General features: G+C 40.1%; 1 protein-coding gene across 1 annotated transcript in view; it reads right to left on the bottom strand.

The window, feature by feature from the left end:
- Positions 1 to 16,757, bottom strand: part of LOC136857458 (uncharacterized) — a 374,657-nt gene that overhangs the window by 331,465 nt on the left and 26,435 nt on the right. Inside the window, exon 4 of the mRNA XM_067136132.2 lies at positions 7,573 to 7,769. Coding sequence (XP_066992233.2) covers positions 7,573 to 7,769 — 197 coding nt within the window. The remainder of the gene's footprint in view (positions 1 to 7,572; positions 7,770 to 16,757) is intronic.

The following is a 16,757-nucleotide window of genomic DNA, read 5'->3' as shown; positions in this document are numbered from 1 at the left end:
GAAGTAACCAGTGCTTGGGTACTTCGGAGTGTCTTTGATTCAAGAGAGACAGAATTATCAGGAAGTGGTCACTAGAATAGAGGTCGTCGTGTACTTGCCACTGTAGCAGGGGAACTAGCGCACAGCTGCACGAAGTGACATCCAGGTGTGAGAATGTGCCATCTGCGCTGCTGAAATGTGTTAGTTCCCCTGTGTTTAGCACACAAAGATCGAACTGGTTGATCAATTGCTCGAACATCCTCCCCCTAGCACAGGAAGACGGAGAAGCCCAGTGTGCGTTATGGGCGTTCACATCTCCCAGCATGAGAAAAGGAGGAGGTAACTGAGCAATTAGATCTTGTAGTGCATGCATTTGAAGATGGTAGTCCAGTGTAATGTACACGTTGCACACCATTGTCATGGCTGCCAACAGAGAACAAACTGCAACTGCGTCTAGCTGAGTATGGAGCGGTACTTTGTCGCTGAAGATGTTGGAGCGAACTAGGGTACAAACACCCCCCACTTGCAACACCATCTACAGCTACTCTGTCTTTACAAAAAAAACGATATCCTCTCCTCTCATAGTCGTGTCGTGTCCAGGTCTCAAACAAGATTCCTGTAGACAGACTATGGAGGCCGCATAGACGGATATCAATTGATGCAACTCAGCTAGGCGACAGTGATAACTATTGCAGTTCCACTGCAATAGTGCCATTGTGTGGATAGGTAGCATGACGAATTAGGACAATTGCTTGCCCTTCGTTCACTTCACTACCTGCCAGTTTCCGCTGTTCTTGTCAGTATTGTCGTCATTGTCCACGACGATGAGTGGTTCAGTCTCCATCATCTCTTTAGAAAAGGGAAACGTTGTGGCTGGGCACTCCACAGATGGTGATCTCATTGATCGCGAGCAGTGGACCTTCTTCCCAACAGAACTTTGTTCCCCAGAAAGTGATTGAGTAGAGGGACATCGTGTTTCCTCACTCTTGCCCACTGTTTTCGAACATTTTGGAGGAGGGTTGGCAGATGACTTGTCAGGCTCTTCTGGTGATCCTGGAACCCTCAATCCCGTTGGAGAAGGTTTCTTCTCCAAATGTGTAGGGGAACATTTAGGCTTCCATTTCTCTTCCTTTTTCGGGCCAGTTGAAGGATCAGTAGACCAATTGTATATTTCTCTTATATAATACAACTATTACTACAAAAAGACAGAGCACCATCAACAGCTGATTGTTCCAAGCCTATTCAACAATGGATCTCCAACAAAGATGTTTACTTGTTCACCACTTTTTAAACTACTTTGTGACTGGAATGCACAAAATAATTGACTTTATATGAACATGTAGTCATTTACGAATAAATGTTATTAGTTGGGCTTGGAAGTTGAAGACCTATAAATTACCTAAAATACCTATAAAAAGACCTCAAATATCCATAGAAAGGACCTAAAAACTGGCAAAAAGGACTTAAAAATGCAATCTAAATTAATTCATAACTTGTGGACCCATGCTGCTCTGCAGCATTCTTTTTTCTTTTTTTTTTTGCTTGTGGCTTTACGTCGCACTGGCATAGACAGGTCTTATGGCGATGATGGGATAGGAGAGGGCTAGGAGTGGGAAGGAAGCGGCTGTGGCCTCAATTAAGGTACAGCCCCAGCATTTGCCTGGTGTGAAAATGTGAAACCACGGAAAACCATCTTCAGAGCTGCCAACAGTGGGATTCAAACCCACTATCTCCCAGATGAGAGCTCACAGCTGCGCACCCTTAACCACATGACCAACTCGCCTGGTATCATTCCTTGTAAACAGGTCAGATAACTCGTCGTGATATGCCTGTTGCAGCCATATTCTTTTTCCTGCCCTTTTCAATAGTTTTATGACCATTTAATTCCAGTACATAAAAACTGATTCATTCATAATTTACTTTATAGCACTTCTTTCCATACAATATTCTCTGTGATTCAACCATTCAGCCATATCTGGATCTTGACAATTCCAAACGATCTTGCACGAGATAATGCAACATACAATTGGCCGTGACTGAATACTGGTTCGGGTAAGTAGACTACTCACTTTCTCAAACGTTTGTTCCTGCATTTTATTAATGGTCATACAGAAGGCTAGTTGACTTGATACCTTCCCATCTGTAAGTACACAGACTGTTTTCTCCTACCAGCATGTAAGTTATTAGGAACATTCTACCATCTGTTGAGTATATTCAGAAGCTGGGGAAAGTCAAAGAATCAAACAGTATCTAGCAGAGAATAGTATTCTTCCATCATCATAGGAAGTGTATATTTTCTGGTTTGACACGTAGTAACCATTAATGAAAATGTTGCTTAGCAACCTGCTACGTACAGAATGTATTGCGGGTTAGGGTAAGACTTTGCCTGCAATTATTGGAGTGTTCATTTAATGATTTGATATTGAAAATAAATACATTTCCGTTGACTTTTTAAGAGATGCAAGATTTTTCCTGTACTATTGAGACGATTTGGAAGATTTTGGTACAAACCACATGTTTCACCTCCGTCTGATTAAAGAGCTTGAGTTTTGTGAAATATACATGTTAGCATTCTATATATATTGTCCCCTTCAAAAGTGGAAATAATTTATTAAGGGAGAATGATTTATTTCATCAGTGAGTTGAAACATTATTTCGATCGCCAGGAGGGTGAGATTTTACACTCCCGTGCTAGCGTGAACAAGCCGCCTGCGAACCGGTTTTCCCAACCTACCAAGAGAACGAGGAAGCAGGGTGAAATTCCTGTTAGGTGTCCTTCAGACGCATGTGTGTGGGTGCCACGTGATCGGGCGGGCAGCGTGATTATAATCGATCAATAATTGCAAGGTCGTGTGACGTGAAACTAGGGCAGCCAATAAAAATGACAACCTTCACAGGAATGCAACAGATCCACCAATCAGATATAATCAAGAGGCACACCTCCGTCTTAAGACAGTGAATTTATGGTAATTCCAAAGGAAATTTTATAGAGGGTTTTTACTTTTAAACACTTGATTTGAGCGTTACTCTGAATGCAGCTACGGTCGAGACTGGACGTCGTTTGCTTTACTGGGAGACTTTGCATTAGAGAAGGCACTGAGGACTGAATAAACTGCAATTCAGGCATTTGAAAAACTTCTCTACGATTTATTTATGACTGTCATAAGATAAGTGTCCATCTCCAAATTATTAAACATCGCGTGTTTATCCTGGACTATTGCTAAGACTTTTATTAGTTTCAGCTTTTCTACGAGAACTCAGAAGAAGGAAGGTCGTTGGTTCGAGCTCGCTTCAAGATGGCTATCCCTTTCCGAGATGAATCATAATAATAATAATAATGTTATTTGCTTTACGTCCCACTAACTACTTTTACGGTCTTCGGAGACGCCGAGGTGCCGGAATTTAGTCCCGCAGGAGTTCTTTTACGTGCCAGTAAATCTACCGACACGAGGCTGTCGTATTTGAGCACCTTCAAATACCACCGGACTGAGCCAGGATCGAACCTGCCAAGTTGGGGTTAGAAGGCCAGCGCCTTAACCGTCTGAGCCACTCAGCCCGGCCGGGATGAATCCTACTGTTTCCTGTGCACCTTCATCTCCTCCATGAGTCACTAATTATGTAAGGCGTCGGACATGGGCAAGACTTTGTTCGATGGAAGGTGATGTGACCACGTACTAGGTCATCAGCCAGAATCTAGTTAACACCAGCCACATGAGTATTCTTTAAGAATTCATCTTTCTATCTTTCTGTAAAATGTCTGTAAAATGTAGCCTTACCTTATTCATTTAGATTTTCTATTAGTTTAGCAGTAGTTTGACTTTTCATTCTTCTTTCCTCGGTGGGAGGTAGTTTGTTCTCTGGAATGAATGTGTATTCGGTTCTATTAGTTAGAGATAAGAGTGAATGTCATCAAGAGAGACCTCAACTGTCCTAAAAATTTAAGACGGCAGGAGAAATAAAAGTAAATGACCTCCGCGTTAATCTTGAATGATTTTGAAATAGTTTGAAAATTAATTGAGACAGATTAGGACAGTGTTCTAGTGTTTTTCTAAGTGTCAAATTTCATTCTACGATTATACAACATTTCTGTGGACTTTAGTTCGTTTAGAGTCATCTGAATAATTTCGTACGATAGCTTTGCAAGTGTGATTAGGCACGGTCAATAAATATAATAATAATGAGTAAAAATAATTAAACCTAATTAGGGCTAAAATTTGAATAAGGTCATGGGTTTAATGTTGGTTTGTTCTTGGAAAGAATTATCGTGTGCTCACTTTATGTAAAGTAGGCCTGGAACATGGCATCCTCCGGACAGAGTAATGATGAATTATACGTATATTTTACTATGCTCTTAATTTGATTATGACTTGCAGATGGACATTATATTTTGTGTGATAATTTATGCATCCATTAGAGTCATTTTTGGAAGAAATGTGTCACTGGACATGATTTCTTCGAGCTTGAGTGCAGATTAATCGAGAGCCACGATATAGTAGGAGAATAAGAATAAATGCCGCAACTCATGTACCGTAAGCGCGTATTCTAATATTTTGACCTGTGCTGTAGGTATTTTACTTGCTTATTTTAAGTGATTTCTATTTAAAGGATTCCGTTGAACATCGTTGTATAATTAATTTCTGCATAAAAGTGATAACCTCAACTCTATCACGTCCTAGATCGATACCTGGAATATACATGATATTGTCATCTAGAGAATGATTTCCCTAATTTGGAATAAATCCAAAATTTAATAATAATGGGTTAGTGTTCGTGTAAATAATATTGTAATATTGTCGTGTACCTATGTGTGAATGTGTGATGTGTGATTTGATTATATTCTGTGTTTTGTGAATTTTCTTGAATAGTTTTATGATGATGTTCTCCACTGCGCGCGTCAAATTTTGACCGATTTACGTTATTTTCGCCTGTCCGTGATTTGATGAATTATGAATCTTTAGAAGATTTTATTATAATTTAAGGTAGATTAGGATCTAATTCACTAAAATAAACTGAATAAGAGAAGGCAACGTCCGTGGATTGATGTCACGAGGCTGAATTTTTAGTTATTGTACAGTCACTTATTGCATAACAACGAGTAACGTTTAGGTTGATATGAGATCAAATAAGAATTAATTAGGAGAAGTTCAGTCACTTAATAATTATAAAAATGAATTGATTGATGAAGGGAAAGTCTAAGGAAGACTTATTAACCACAATTTCTTGAATTAAACATTTTTCAATAATTTTAATAAGGGAAAGAAAATGATCATTTTCTTGTAGAATTAAGTGAGATCCAGAAGGAATATTTTAATTTAAGCAATTTAATTATCATTATTGGAGAGAGTGATACCAGATAGTATTTTGATTTTCAATCCAGTTTATAGTAAATTAATGATCCCTATTATTATTATTACAGACAAGAACATTCGTTGAGCTTTAATTTGATCAAGATTCCTTATAGACGATAGCACGAGGAGAAGAGATTTTCAAGAATTAGTCCCAGATTTTGTAAATTTAATTGTTTATTGGAAGAGTGATAGTTTTTAATAAATGTATAAACCTAATTTAGCTTCTTTTCATTTGTCGCTACTCCTTCATCTATTCCTGCCTTTAAAATTTTCTGCACAGCCGATAAGCGAATGGTCTACCTCTGAGACTCTCGCTCACCGGCGAGCTGAGCCCGGCATGATGGGGGCAATATATATATTTTTTTTTTTTTAATGTAATTGCTTTACATCCCACTAACTACTTTTTAAGGTCTTCGGAGACGCCGAGGTGCCAACATTTAGTCCCGCAGGAGTTCTTTTACATGCCAGTAAATCTACCGACACGGGGCTGTCGTATTTGAGCGCCTTCAAATACCACCGGATTGAGCCAGGATCGAACCTGCCAAGTTGGGGTTAGAAGGCCAGCGCCTTAACCGTCTGAGCCATTCAGCCCAGCTATATTAATTTAATAGAGCACACAAATTGTGTATATAAAGCGATTATATGTCATTTAAACATAAGTCTATTATAGGCCTATTTCGCTTAGAGCATTCCACAACATGGTAACGAGGACAAGTCAAATCACACAGTGCACACACACAACTATCATCAGGTTCATGAAAGATCTTAGTTTTGCAGAGTTTATAGTGGTATTCATGAATTGCCATAGAACTGACAAAATGTCGGAGATCCTGGTTTGTACTGGTCCAAGTTCTATTCGTCATTGCTTCAGTCGAATAGAATTCAGTACAAATATAATTCCTTTTGGCCAATCTTTCATCCAAGAGTTTCTTCCAATGGTCTGTATAAGATAGAGCGAGCTCTCAAATCTGCAATTAAAAAAGGCTCCATTGCAAGTTCATAAACCAGTCTTGATCTAGTAAATCTGGACACACAGAGGGTTGTCTTTAAGAATCGGGCTTTGAATTTTTCTAGAGTGTGTGGGTCATTCTTTGTTAGCTTATCCCAAATGATTTCCAGTCCATATGTTAAAATAGGGATTGTTTTTGCGTCAAACAAGATCATGTCCGTCCGGGATAGAGATTATCTATTTCAATTCTTGATGTCAAATATTGCTTTCATTGCTGCCGCAGCACGTAGCCTAATATGAAGTCTAAAATAGTTTGCTGTCATCTGCATCGTCAAGCCCAGATATTAAAAACTGTTTACGTTATTGAATGTTTCTGCTTTATAAGTCACTTTGTCACTTGAGGGTATTTGTCCTCCCTGCCTGAAAATCATGTAATCAGTCTTTTCAATATTCATTTGCAATTCATGATCTGTCCACTTCTCCAGTGCATCCAGTGCTTTCTGAAGCTCTTTAACATCGTACCTGGGCAGGGGAGTAACTAGGGATGGTAAAGTCTGTCATGATTTATAAAATGTTTTTTTTTGGAGTGTTGCTCTTTGTGGCACTGACACTTGTATGATAGGGAAACTAGGCAGAAAGAAGCTGAATTCTATAAGCATGACATTGGAGAAGAATCTTCAAGATGTCATGATAGAATAAAAAGTAAGCAGGGCTTCAATGGAATTTGAGAGACACTGACTCTTCAGAGATTCCCATGGAACAATGAGAGAGATGGAAATGTGTTCCATTTCATGTCCCAATCCCTTTATACTGTAGAGACACTGCCCATTGATAGTAAATATCAAAGAAGAAAAAAAACTGCTGGCAAAGCACACAAGAGAGTGCCATAGGCTATAATATATCCAGCAGATAATCCATGATAAAAGATTGAATGCCTAGACTGACTTGAAGAGATTTTCAGGGGACAGAGGGAGATGGAAAAGGAAAAACTATTGCAGACCAATTTCCATACTGAAGAACAAAGCAGCAATTTACTGAAAATTTTCAATAGCAATATAAAACTGTTAGATTTGCCACAGTTGAAAATTGTGATCAGTCATTTCTTCCCAGGTCTCCCTAAACATCAAAACATAATTTGTAGTACAAGCAGTGTGAAGAAGGCAATAACTAAATTCTAGATGACTGCTTGAAGAAATGTGTCACTGTGCAGATTACAATTTACTGTTTAAAAACCAGAAAAGAAAAACAAAATTCTCCCCCCCCCCACCCCAAAAAAAAATTGATGTCAATATTTACCTGATCCTTTTGCTCCTTTTTGTCAGAAGGGCCTGGAGGTAGAGATGTTGCTGATACTGATCTCTTGACTGACAATCGGATAGTTTCTATGGGTGGTGGTTCACTGAATGGTAACATCATTACTTCAGATGGGGATTTGAGCTCAGCAGCCACGTCATGATGGCCACCCAGGACGGCATAGTCCTCTGCAGTCCAGTCTGCAACAGGAAACACTACTGATTTAGATCAAGGAATTTATGAAATTATACCAACTGAGAAAATGTGAGGAGAGAAATTACAATATCTTTAACTCTAGCAATGCATAAATTTCAGATAATGTTTCTAAATGAGACTGAAATCAAAAATATCAACAGCTAAAATCTCAGTGCTGTCTTGTAAGGGCAATTTTCAGAACAGCAGCGGTGATCGGGGAGGAGCACTTTGTGGAGAAAACATTACATTTTTATTCCACTTCAGTTGGCTGAAACTAAGAATTATTTTTTAAAAAAAAGCAATTTATATAAGCCTTGTTGTCTTATAAGTTACTTCTTTCCTTTACTTTTTTACTCGTGCAAGTTCGTGATGGACCGCGACGCAGATACAGTGTGGTGCCTCGACAGTGGCTGTACATCGCAAATGTGTAAATATCTGGACTATTTTTCACAAGTAGAATCCAATGTTTCTGACAATTTAAAGTTAGCGAACAGTTCTACAATGAAAATAAGTGCAAAAGGTGTTGTGACGTCAATAAGCATCGATGGTTGTGATAAAAGTTTCAACCTATGCGATACGTTATACGTACCTGATCTGCGTACTAATCTATTCTCAGATGGGAAGATCGTAGACAGGGGTCACCGCGTAGTGTCTGCCAAAACATCCGCTCGAGTTACAGATGCGAACGATAGTACCTTATTCGTTGCACATAGAAAAGACGGACTTTATTTTGTTAATGGGTCGTACACCGAAGAACAGGGGAAAATTGCCTGAGCTGAAGATACGCACAAAGGGTCTATTATGGATTGACACATTCGATTGGGACATCTAAACATAACGGATCTACATGAGACAGTGAAGCATAAAAGGATAGAAGGAATCAAAGTCATCGACACTGAAGAGGATTTTGAATGTGAGATCTATCTCCAAGGAAAGATGACAAGTACCTCTTTTCTGAAGAAGTCTGATAGGAGATTGGAACCAGGGGAATTGATTCATTCCAAAATTAGTGGCCCTATGACGGTTTCCTCAAATGGAAATGCGCGTTACTTCATCACATCATTGATGATGTGACTGGATGCTGCGAAGTGAAGTTTCTTCGTCAGAAAAATGAAGTTGTTAATGAGTTTCAGGACTTCAGAAAACGTTTGGAAACACAGAAAAATGTGAAGATAAAGATTTTGCAGTGTGATAATGGTACGGAGTACGTGAATTCCCAATTCGAAGCACTGCTGAAGAGCTGCGGGATCCTATGACACCTGATGATTCCACGTAACCCAGAACAAAATGGAGTAGCGGAAAGGAAAAATCATACACTCGTCGAGGTGGCCAGATGTTTATTAATGCAGTCCGGACTTCCTCCTTCTTTCTGGGCAGAGGCTGTTGCAACAGTGAATTACATTAGGAACAGATGTCCTACAAGTAAACAGGATGGATGAACTCCTTACACGGCCTGGACTGGAAAGGTTTCAAATTTTTGTAAATTTGAAAAATTTGGATGTGAAACCTCCTGCCTAAATCAATCGCCGAACATAAGAAAATGTGATTCTCGGGGACAAAAGGGCATATTCCTCGGATATGCGGAGCAGTCCAAAGGTTTCAGAATTTGAGCCACAGGAATGAAAAGGGGAAATCTCACGTGATGTCAAGTTTTTGAAAGGAGACAGAAAAGAGCAAAAATACGATCTTGATATTTTCCCAAGTCAGTGCCCAAATGTAGAGCTCTCTGATGTAAATCATCCCAGGATAGAGCCAGAGCAGGTTGATCCTTTCATCAATGTAAACATAACTCCTAGACACACAGAATGTACAGAAAGCATCAAAGATCCGTATAGTTCGGAAGGAAAAACACGACAATCTCGATATGCTCCAGGAAGACCAAAAATGATTCATTCGTGAACATGAGGCAGACCTCGAAAGCTTTACACCAGGAACACGGTGCAGGACAAATTGATTTGGTATGTCTGGCTGAGGTTCCAATTCAGATGGCATTTTCAGGTCCAGATAAAAATGAGTGGATGCTGGCGATGGCAGATGAATTTCTCTCTATTCTAAGAAACAAGACCTGGGATCTCGTAGACCGCCCAGAAAACAGGACAACATTTGGAAGTTGTGTAGTCCTTAGGAATAAGTATGGAGCAAATGGCGAGATCAAAAGAAGGAAGGCTAGAGTCATGGTCAGGGTGTTTTCCCAGATGCCTAGATTATACTGAAACGTTCTCACCAGTAGCATGACTCAGTTCAATACGAATGGCTATTGTGCTTGCTGCTAATCATGGAATGTATGTCTGACAATTCGATGTAGCAACTGCATACTTAAATGGAATTGCTGAAGAGGAAATCTTTATGGAGGTACCAAACTACACCAGAGAAATACTCAAATTCATCGTACAGGAAAGCAATGCAACATCCGAGATCATAGCTGAAGCTAAGAGGATGCTGAAGATGCTGAGCAAGGATTGTGTGTGCCATATTAAAAAGACTCTGCATGGCTTGAAGCAGGCTAGCCGCTATTGGCACAAACACTTGAACGAGAAATACTAAAGCTTGGTGTCAAACCAACGACCAGCGATTCGAGAGTCTATGTGAAGGGTTCAGATGCTGATGGTCTCCTAATCATAGTTCATGTTGATGACATTTTAGTTTTGTCACTCGAGAGAAATTGACGAGGTCCACAAATTTCTATAAAAGTTGTTTGAGGTCAAAAACCTAGGAGACATTAAGTACTGTCTCAGTAAGAGTTTTCTCGAGATGAATCCGGTATCACCTTGAAACAGAAAGGTTACGTTATGGACATCTTAGATCGCTTTTGAATGTCTGATAGCAAGCCCATGGCCACACCAATTGAAGCTGGAATTAAACTGTCAAGATCAAGTACTTGGTCCAAGGATGATGGCAAGAGGACCCTCTACAGAGAGCTCATAGGTGCTCTTATGTACCTATCAACTGCAACGCGTCCAGACATATCTCATACAGTGAGTGTCTTAAGTCAATACAATGATTCTTTTGGCAAAGAACAATGGCAAGCGGCAAAGAGGGTACTGAGGTACCTGAAGGGTTCTTCTGATGTGGAAATCACCTTTGGAAGCGATACCAGTAACTTAACTGGCTATGTAGATGCTGATTTGGCTGCATGCATCAACGATCGCAGGTCATACACTGGCTTCGCCTTTACAATGTATAGCAGAATCATATCTTGGGAATCCAGGAAACAACGGACAGTGGCACTGACCTCAACGGAGGCTGAATATATGGCCTTGAGTGAGGCTTCAAAACAGGCAGTGCACTTACTATGACTAGCAAGGGAGATAGGCATTAACAGCATGTCGACTGTACAGCTATATAACGACAACATTGGAACTCAGAAGCTTGCTGGAAATCCTGTTTTCCACTCGCGGACTAAGCACATTGATGTGCGACATCATTTTGTACGAGAAGTTCTTTCATCTGGGGACATTCATCTTGAATACTTGTCAACTGAGAAGATGCCTGCAGACATATTAACCAAGGGACTACCGAAGGATAAGCACTGGAAGTGCTTAGTGTGTCTGGGTGTCAGAAGACTGAAACGTTGAAGCAGGTTCAGCCTTCGAGAGTGGGTGCTGAGACTATTTATATATATTCATATGAATCTGGCTGAGCCACCATCAACACTACGGTTTCTTTTTCCATTCTGACACGTCATGATTGTAATTTCCATGTCTATTGTTTTCACTGCATCTATCTATGATTTACATATGTAATAGTGTCATTCTAATATAAACCCTGCTGACCTTATTACTTTCCAAAACATTGTGCCTTTTCAACAACAACAACAACAATAATAATAAAGGCGTATGACTCACTAGACTGGGAAAATCTCCTTTCTGTACTCAAAGAATTTGGCCTAGACAACAAAACAACAAACCTCATTAGGGAACCTCTCACTAATACATTTTCCAAAGACAAATGCATGGGAGAATTGTCGGCTCCTTTTGAGATCAAAACTGGTGTCCGACAGAGTGATGGACTGTCCCCCATACTGTTTAGCTGTGCCTTGGAGAAGGTAGTCAGAGAATGGGATAAGACAACCAGTGGTGGAATTCGATTGGGATCGGTAAACAAGGGTATCAAGATCAAATGTTTAGCTTTCGCAAACGACATGGCCTTACTAGTTGAGACGTGGAAGGAAGCCAAGGAGAAGTCCATTGAACCGCTGAAGCAAGCAGAGAAGATAGGTCACAAAATTGCCTTTGGAAAGACCAAAATAATAACCAACATTAAGAATCCTCCAAAATATTTGAAAGTGGGGGAACAAAAAATAGATATCGTCAGGGATTTCAAATACCTTGGTGAATGGATCAGTTGGAATGGTCTTGAGAAGAAAGCAATGGAATCTCGATGAACCAAAATAGAAACAGCCTTCCAGCATACAAAAGACACCTATAACACACAGTAGTCAAGCCAGAAGCCCTTTATGCTGCAGAAACACTGTCTATAACTACATATGGTCCAATGGAAAAGTTGGAGATCAAGGAAAGGAAAATACTATGAAAAATTCTAGGTCCCAAATTTCATATTAACAAACTTTCACACATCAGCAATGAAACCCTGTATAGGAAAACAGAAAGGCTTTCCAACACAATAAGGAAATGGAGAATTGACTTCTACGGCCACATCCTAACAAAGGAGCCGAAAAGGATAACTAAAAGGATCTTCGACTATTTCTGCAATAAGAAAACCAAGCCGAATTGGTTTAAAGAAACTGAGAAGGACCTATGAGAGTTCCAAATTACAGAAGAGATGCTTGTAGATGGATCCGCAAAAAAAAAATAACCAAAGATAAAATAAAGAGGTTTCAGGACAGGGTGAAGCCCAAACGACTATACAGAATTTCTGAAGAAGAGAGGAAAGCAATATCTGAAAGGATGAAATAGTACTGGGAGGACAGAAAAACACGACTCAGTAACCATTGATTGATTTATCGTACCCCAAAGTGGGTGAAACAGACAATAATAATAATAATAATAATAATAATAATAATAATAATAATAATAATAATAATAATAATAATAATAATAATAATAATAATAATAATAATAATAATAACCATCATCATCATCATCATCATCATCATCATCATCATCATCATCACCCTTATGTGGAGGGGCTGCATTCATTTTTGAATCTTCCTACTGTGGTTAATAGTGTAATATGTTGTGTATAAATGAAGATGTGTATTAAGGCAATCAGAAACACCCAGCCCCCGAGCCAGAAGATTTAACTAAACATGGTTGAAATTCCTGGGAATGAAAGCTGGGGCCCTCTGAACCAAAGGCCATTATGCTGACCATTCAGCCAAGGAGCCAGGCAGTCTTCTTCTTCTTCGCCCATTTTTAAGAATTGATACATTCCCTGATGCCAAACAGTTATGTTTCTGTGGTAGTTTTTGTGTGATGTGTCCAAATGAAGATGTATAACAAGACAAACACAAACCCCAGCCCCTGGCCTTGAGGAATTAACCAGACAAAGATAAAATCATGAAAAATGTTAAAATCCCACTGGTATCCGGTTGACCATTTTTGTTCTGTACTTAACATCTCTTCAACATGTACTATATGTACGTAATGCGACCTAATATGTTGAAGGTCGATTTTGATTGTTTAGTATTATTTCACGATGTTGGAACTTACACATTTTTATGTACTTCGAATGCAATATTTATTTCTGACAATTCACTACAGGAGGATTATGGAAGTAGAAGGTACGTAATATCCGCACTGGAAGAATGAAATCTGTGTTGTTTAGAAATGGAGAACACAATTTCTGTTGGATTTTGGCAAAGTATGTCACATATTATAGCCTTATGAACCTCAGATGCTGGAATTCATTGTCATTCAAATGGGAAAGAAGCAATGGAAAATTTTGTAAGTGAGTTACAGCAAAAAATAAGCTTCCAAGTTTCACAACACATTTAAGCAGCTTGAAAAACCATTCCTGAAGAAAGTTCTATATGTTCTGTGTTACAAGAATTTAAAAAATAATAATTCATAACCATTTTTTTTTTAATGATCTTCTAAGAGATTTGAAAAGGATTCTGAGATGGTTACTGAAAATTTTATATTCTTATTTTGTCCAAATACACAAAATTCACTCAAAAGAGTATGGAATAAAATTCAGATCCTTTGTCCACGAAGATCAGAGAGTGAGAAAATGCTTTGAATATTTATATTTTAAACATTATTGTAAACAATAGTAATTCCAAAATGTTTGAACAATCTGTTATTCATAGATTTAAGTACATCAGCAATCTGGAACATTTTCATGCGGATGGAAATTCTTTACAAAAGGTTTGATTTGTTCTGGGTGATTTGAGATAAAAGAGTAGCGTTACAAAAATGTTGCAAAGTTTGGGCTGGGAAGACATGGGAGACAGGAGACGAGCTACTCGACTAAGTGGTATGTAAGAACTAAGAAATAATGTTTGGTTTTGGTCCACCCAATCAATACACATCACTTTACAAGTGAAAACTATCTATATATATAAAATAAGAGTTTTATCTGTACATTGCTCAGAATTTGAAAAGGATGGTATTTATGTATCGGTCCTGTCCACAGTAACAAGGAATTGCATTTTTTAATTTTCCATAATTTCTGTCTGTCTGTCTGTCTTTCTTTCTGTATGTATGTATGTATGTACACTGACTGACAGAGCAAATGCAACACCAAGAAGGAGTGGTTCGAAAGGGATGAAAGTTGGGGAAAAAACAGAGACGGCACGGACGAATAATTGATGTTTATTTCAAACCGATATGCAGGTTACACAATGCGCACGGCATCGACTCAGTAGGATGTAGGACCACCGCGAGCGGCGATGCACGCAGAAACACGTCGAGGTACAGAGTCAATAAGAGTGCGGATGGTGTCCTGAGGGATGGTTCTCCATTCTCTGTCAACCATTTGCCACAGTTGGTCGTCCGTACGAGGCTGGGGCAGAGTTTGCAAACGGCGTCCAATGAGATCCCACACGTGTTCAATTGGTGAGAGATCCGGAGAGTACGCTGGCCACGGAAGCATCTGTACACCTCGTAGAGCCTGTTGGGAGATGCGAGCAGTGTGTGGGCGGGCATTATCCTGCTGAAACAGAGCATTGGGCAGCCCCTGAAGGTACGGGAGTGCCACCGGCCGCAGCACATGCTGCACGTAGCGGTGGGCATTTAACGTGCCTTGAATACGCACTAAAGGTGACGTGGAATCATACGCAATAGCGCCCCAAACCATGATGCCGCGTTGTCTAGCGGTAGGGCGCTCCACAGTTACTGCCGGATTTGACCTTTCTCCACGCCGACGCCACACTCGTCTGCGGTGACTATCACTGACAGAACAGAAGCATGACTCATCGGAGAACACGACGTTCTGCCATTCCCTCATCCAAGTCGCTCTAGCCCGGCACCATGCCAGGCGTGCACGTCTATGCTGTGGAGTCAATGGTAGTCTTCTGAGCGGACGCCGGGAGTGCAGGCCTCCTTCAACCAATCGACGGGAAATTGTTCTGGTCGATATTGGAACAGCCAGGGTGTCTTGCACATGCTGAAGAATGGCGGTTGACGTGGCGTGTGGGGCTGCCACCGCTTGGCGGCGGATGCGCCGATCCTCACGTGCTGACGTCACTCGGGCTGCGCCTGGACCCCTCGCACGTGCCACATGTCCCTGCGCCAACCATCTTCGCCACAGGCGCTGCACCGTGGACACATCCCTACGGGTATCGGCTGCGATTTGACGAAGCGACCAACCTGCCCTTCTCAGCCCGATCACCATACCCCTCGTAAAGTCGTCTGTCTGCTGGAAATGCCTCCGTAGACGGCGGCCTGGCATTCTTAGCTATACACGTGTCCTGTGGCACACGACAACACGTTCTACAATGACTGTCGGCTGAGAAATCATGGTACGAAGTGGGCCATTCGCCAACGCCGTGTCCCATTTATCGTTCGCTACGTGCGCAGCACAGCGGCGCATTTCACATCATGAGCATACCTCAGTGACGTCAGTCTACCCTGCAATTGGCATAAAGTTCTGACCACTCCTTCTTGGTGTTGCATTTGCTCTGTCAGTCAGTGTATGTATGTATGTATGTATGTATGTATGTATGTATGTATGTATGTATGTATGTACACACATCACTAGAAAATGGCTAAGGAGAATTGAATGAAAATCGGTATGCAAAGTCGGGGAATGAGTCGCTACAATCTAGGCCATAAATAATTTTATTCACGCTGAGAGAAATTGTAGTTTAAGGGAAGTCCTAAAATTTAATTTTCAAATATTTATGTTATTAGCGGTCCTATCATAATGAAAATCGGTATGCGAAGTTGGGGAATAAGTCGTTACAATCTAGGCCATGAATAATTTTATTCACACTGAGAGAAGTGGTAGTTTAGGGGAAGGACTAAAATTTAATTCTCCAATATTTATGTTATTAGTGGTCCAGTCGATAAATACCACATAACTAAAGTTATATAGCATTAAATTTCCGATCATTTATGTCTTATACATTTTACCATAGCGGCTATGATAACAGAGATATTCATGAATTTGAATTTTTGTTGCTGAAGTCCATATCAGTGCCGAGAAAATGGGCGAACAGAATTTAATGGAAATCGTTTGTAAAGTTGGGGAATAAGGAACTGCAGTCTACGCTATAAATAATTTTATAAGGGACTCTAATATCACAGAGTTGAAAGAAAACTAAATGTGAAGGCCTACAATATAGAAAGGTCATAAAATTCATCAACAATAACATTACATTGACCATTGTTTGTTGTGATGTGCTTTATGTCTTATCTTGTCACTCATCTCCGATAGATGGGATTACTGTTGCGAACCGACACAGATAGGTCCCATGGTGATGATGGGATAGGACAGGAGTAGGAGGGGGAAGAAAGCGGCTGTGGCCCAAATAAAGGCACAGCCCGTGCATTTGCCTGGTGTGAAAATGGGAAACCACGGAAATCAAT

The sequence above is a fragment of the Anabrus simplex genome, chromosome 1 (genome assembly GCF_040414725.1).
Source record: "Anabrus simplex isolate iqAnaSimp1 chromosome 1, ASM4041472v1, whole genome shotgun sequence".
Taxonomy (NCBI): Eukaryota; Metazoa; Arthropoda; class Insecta; order Orthoptera; family Tettigoniidae; genus Anabrus; species Anabrus simplex.
The sequence above is the reverse complement of the archived record's forward strand: the minus strand, read 5'-3'. Positions and strand labels throughout refer to the sequence as shown.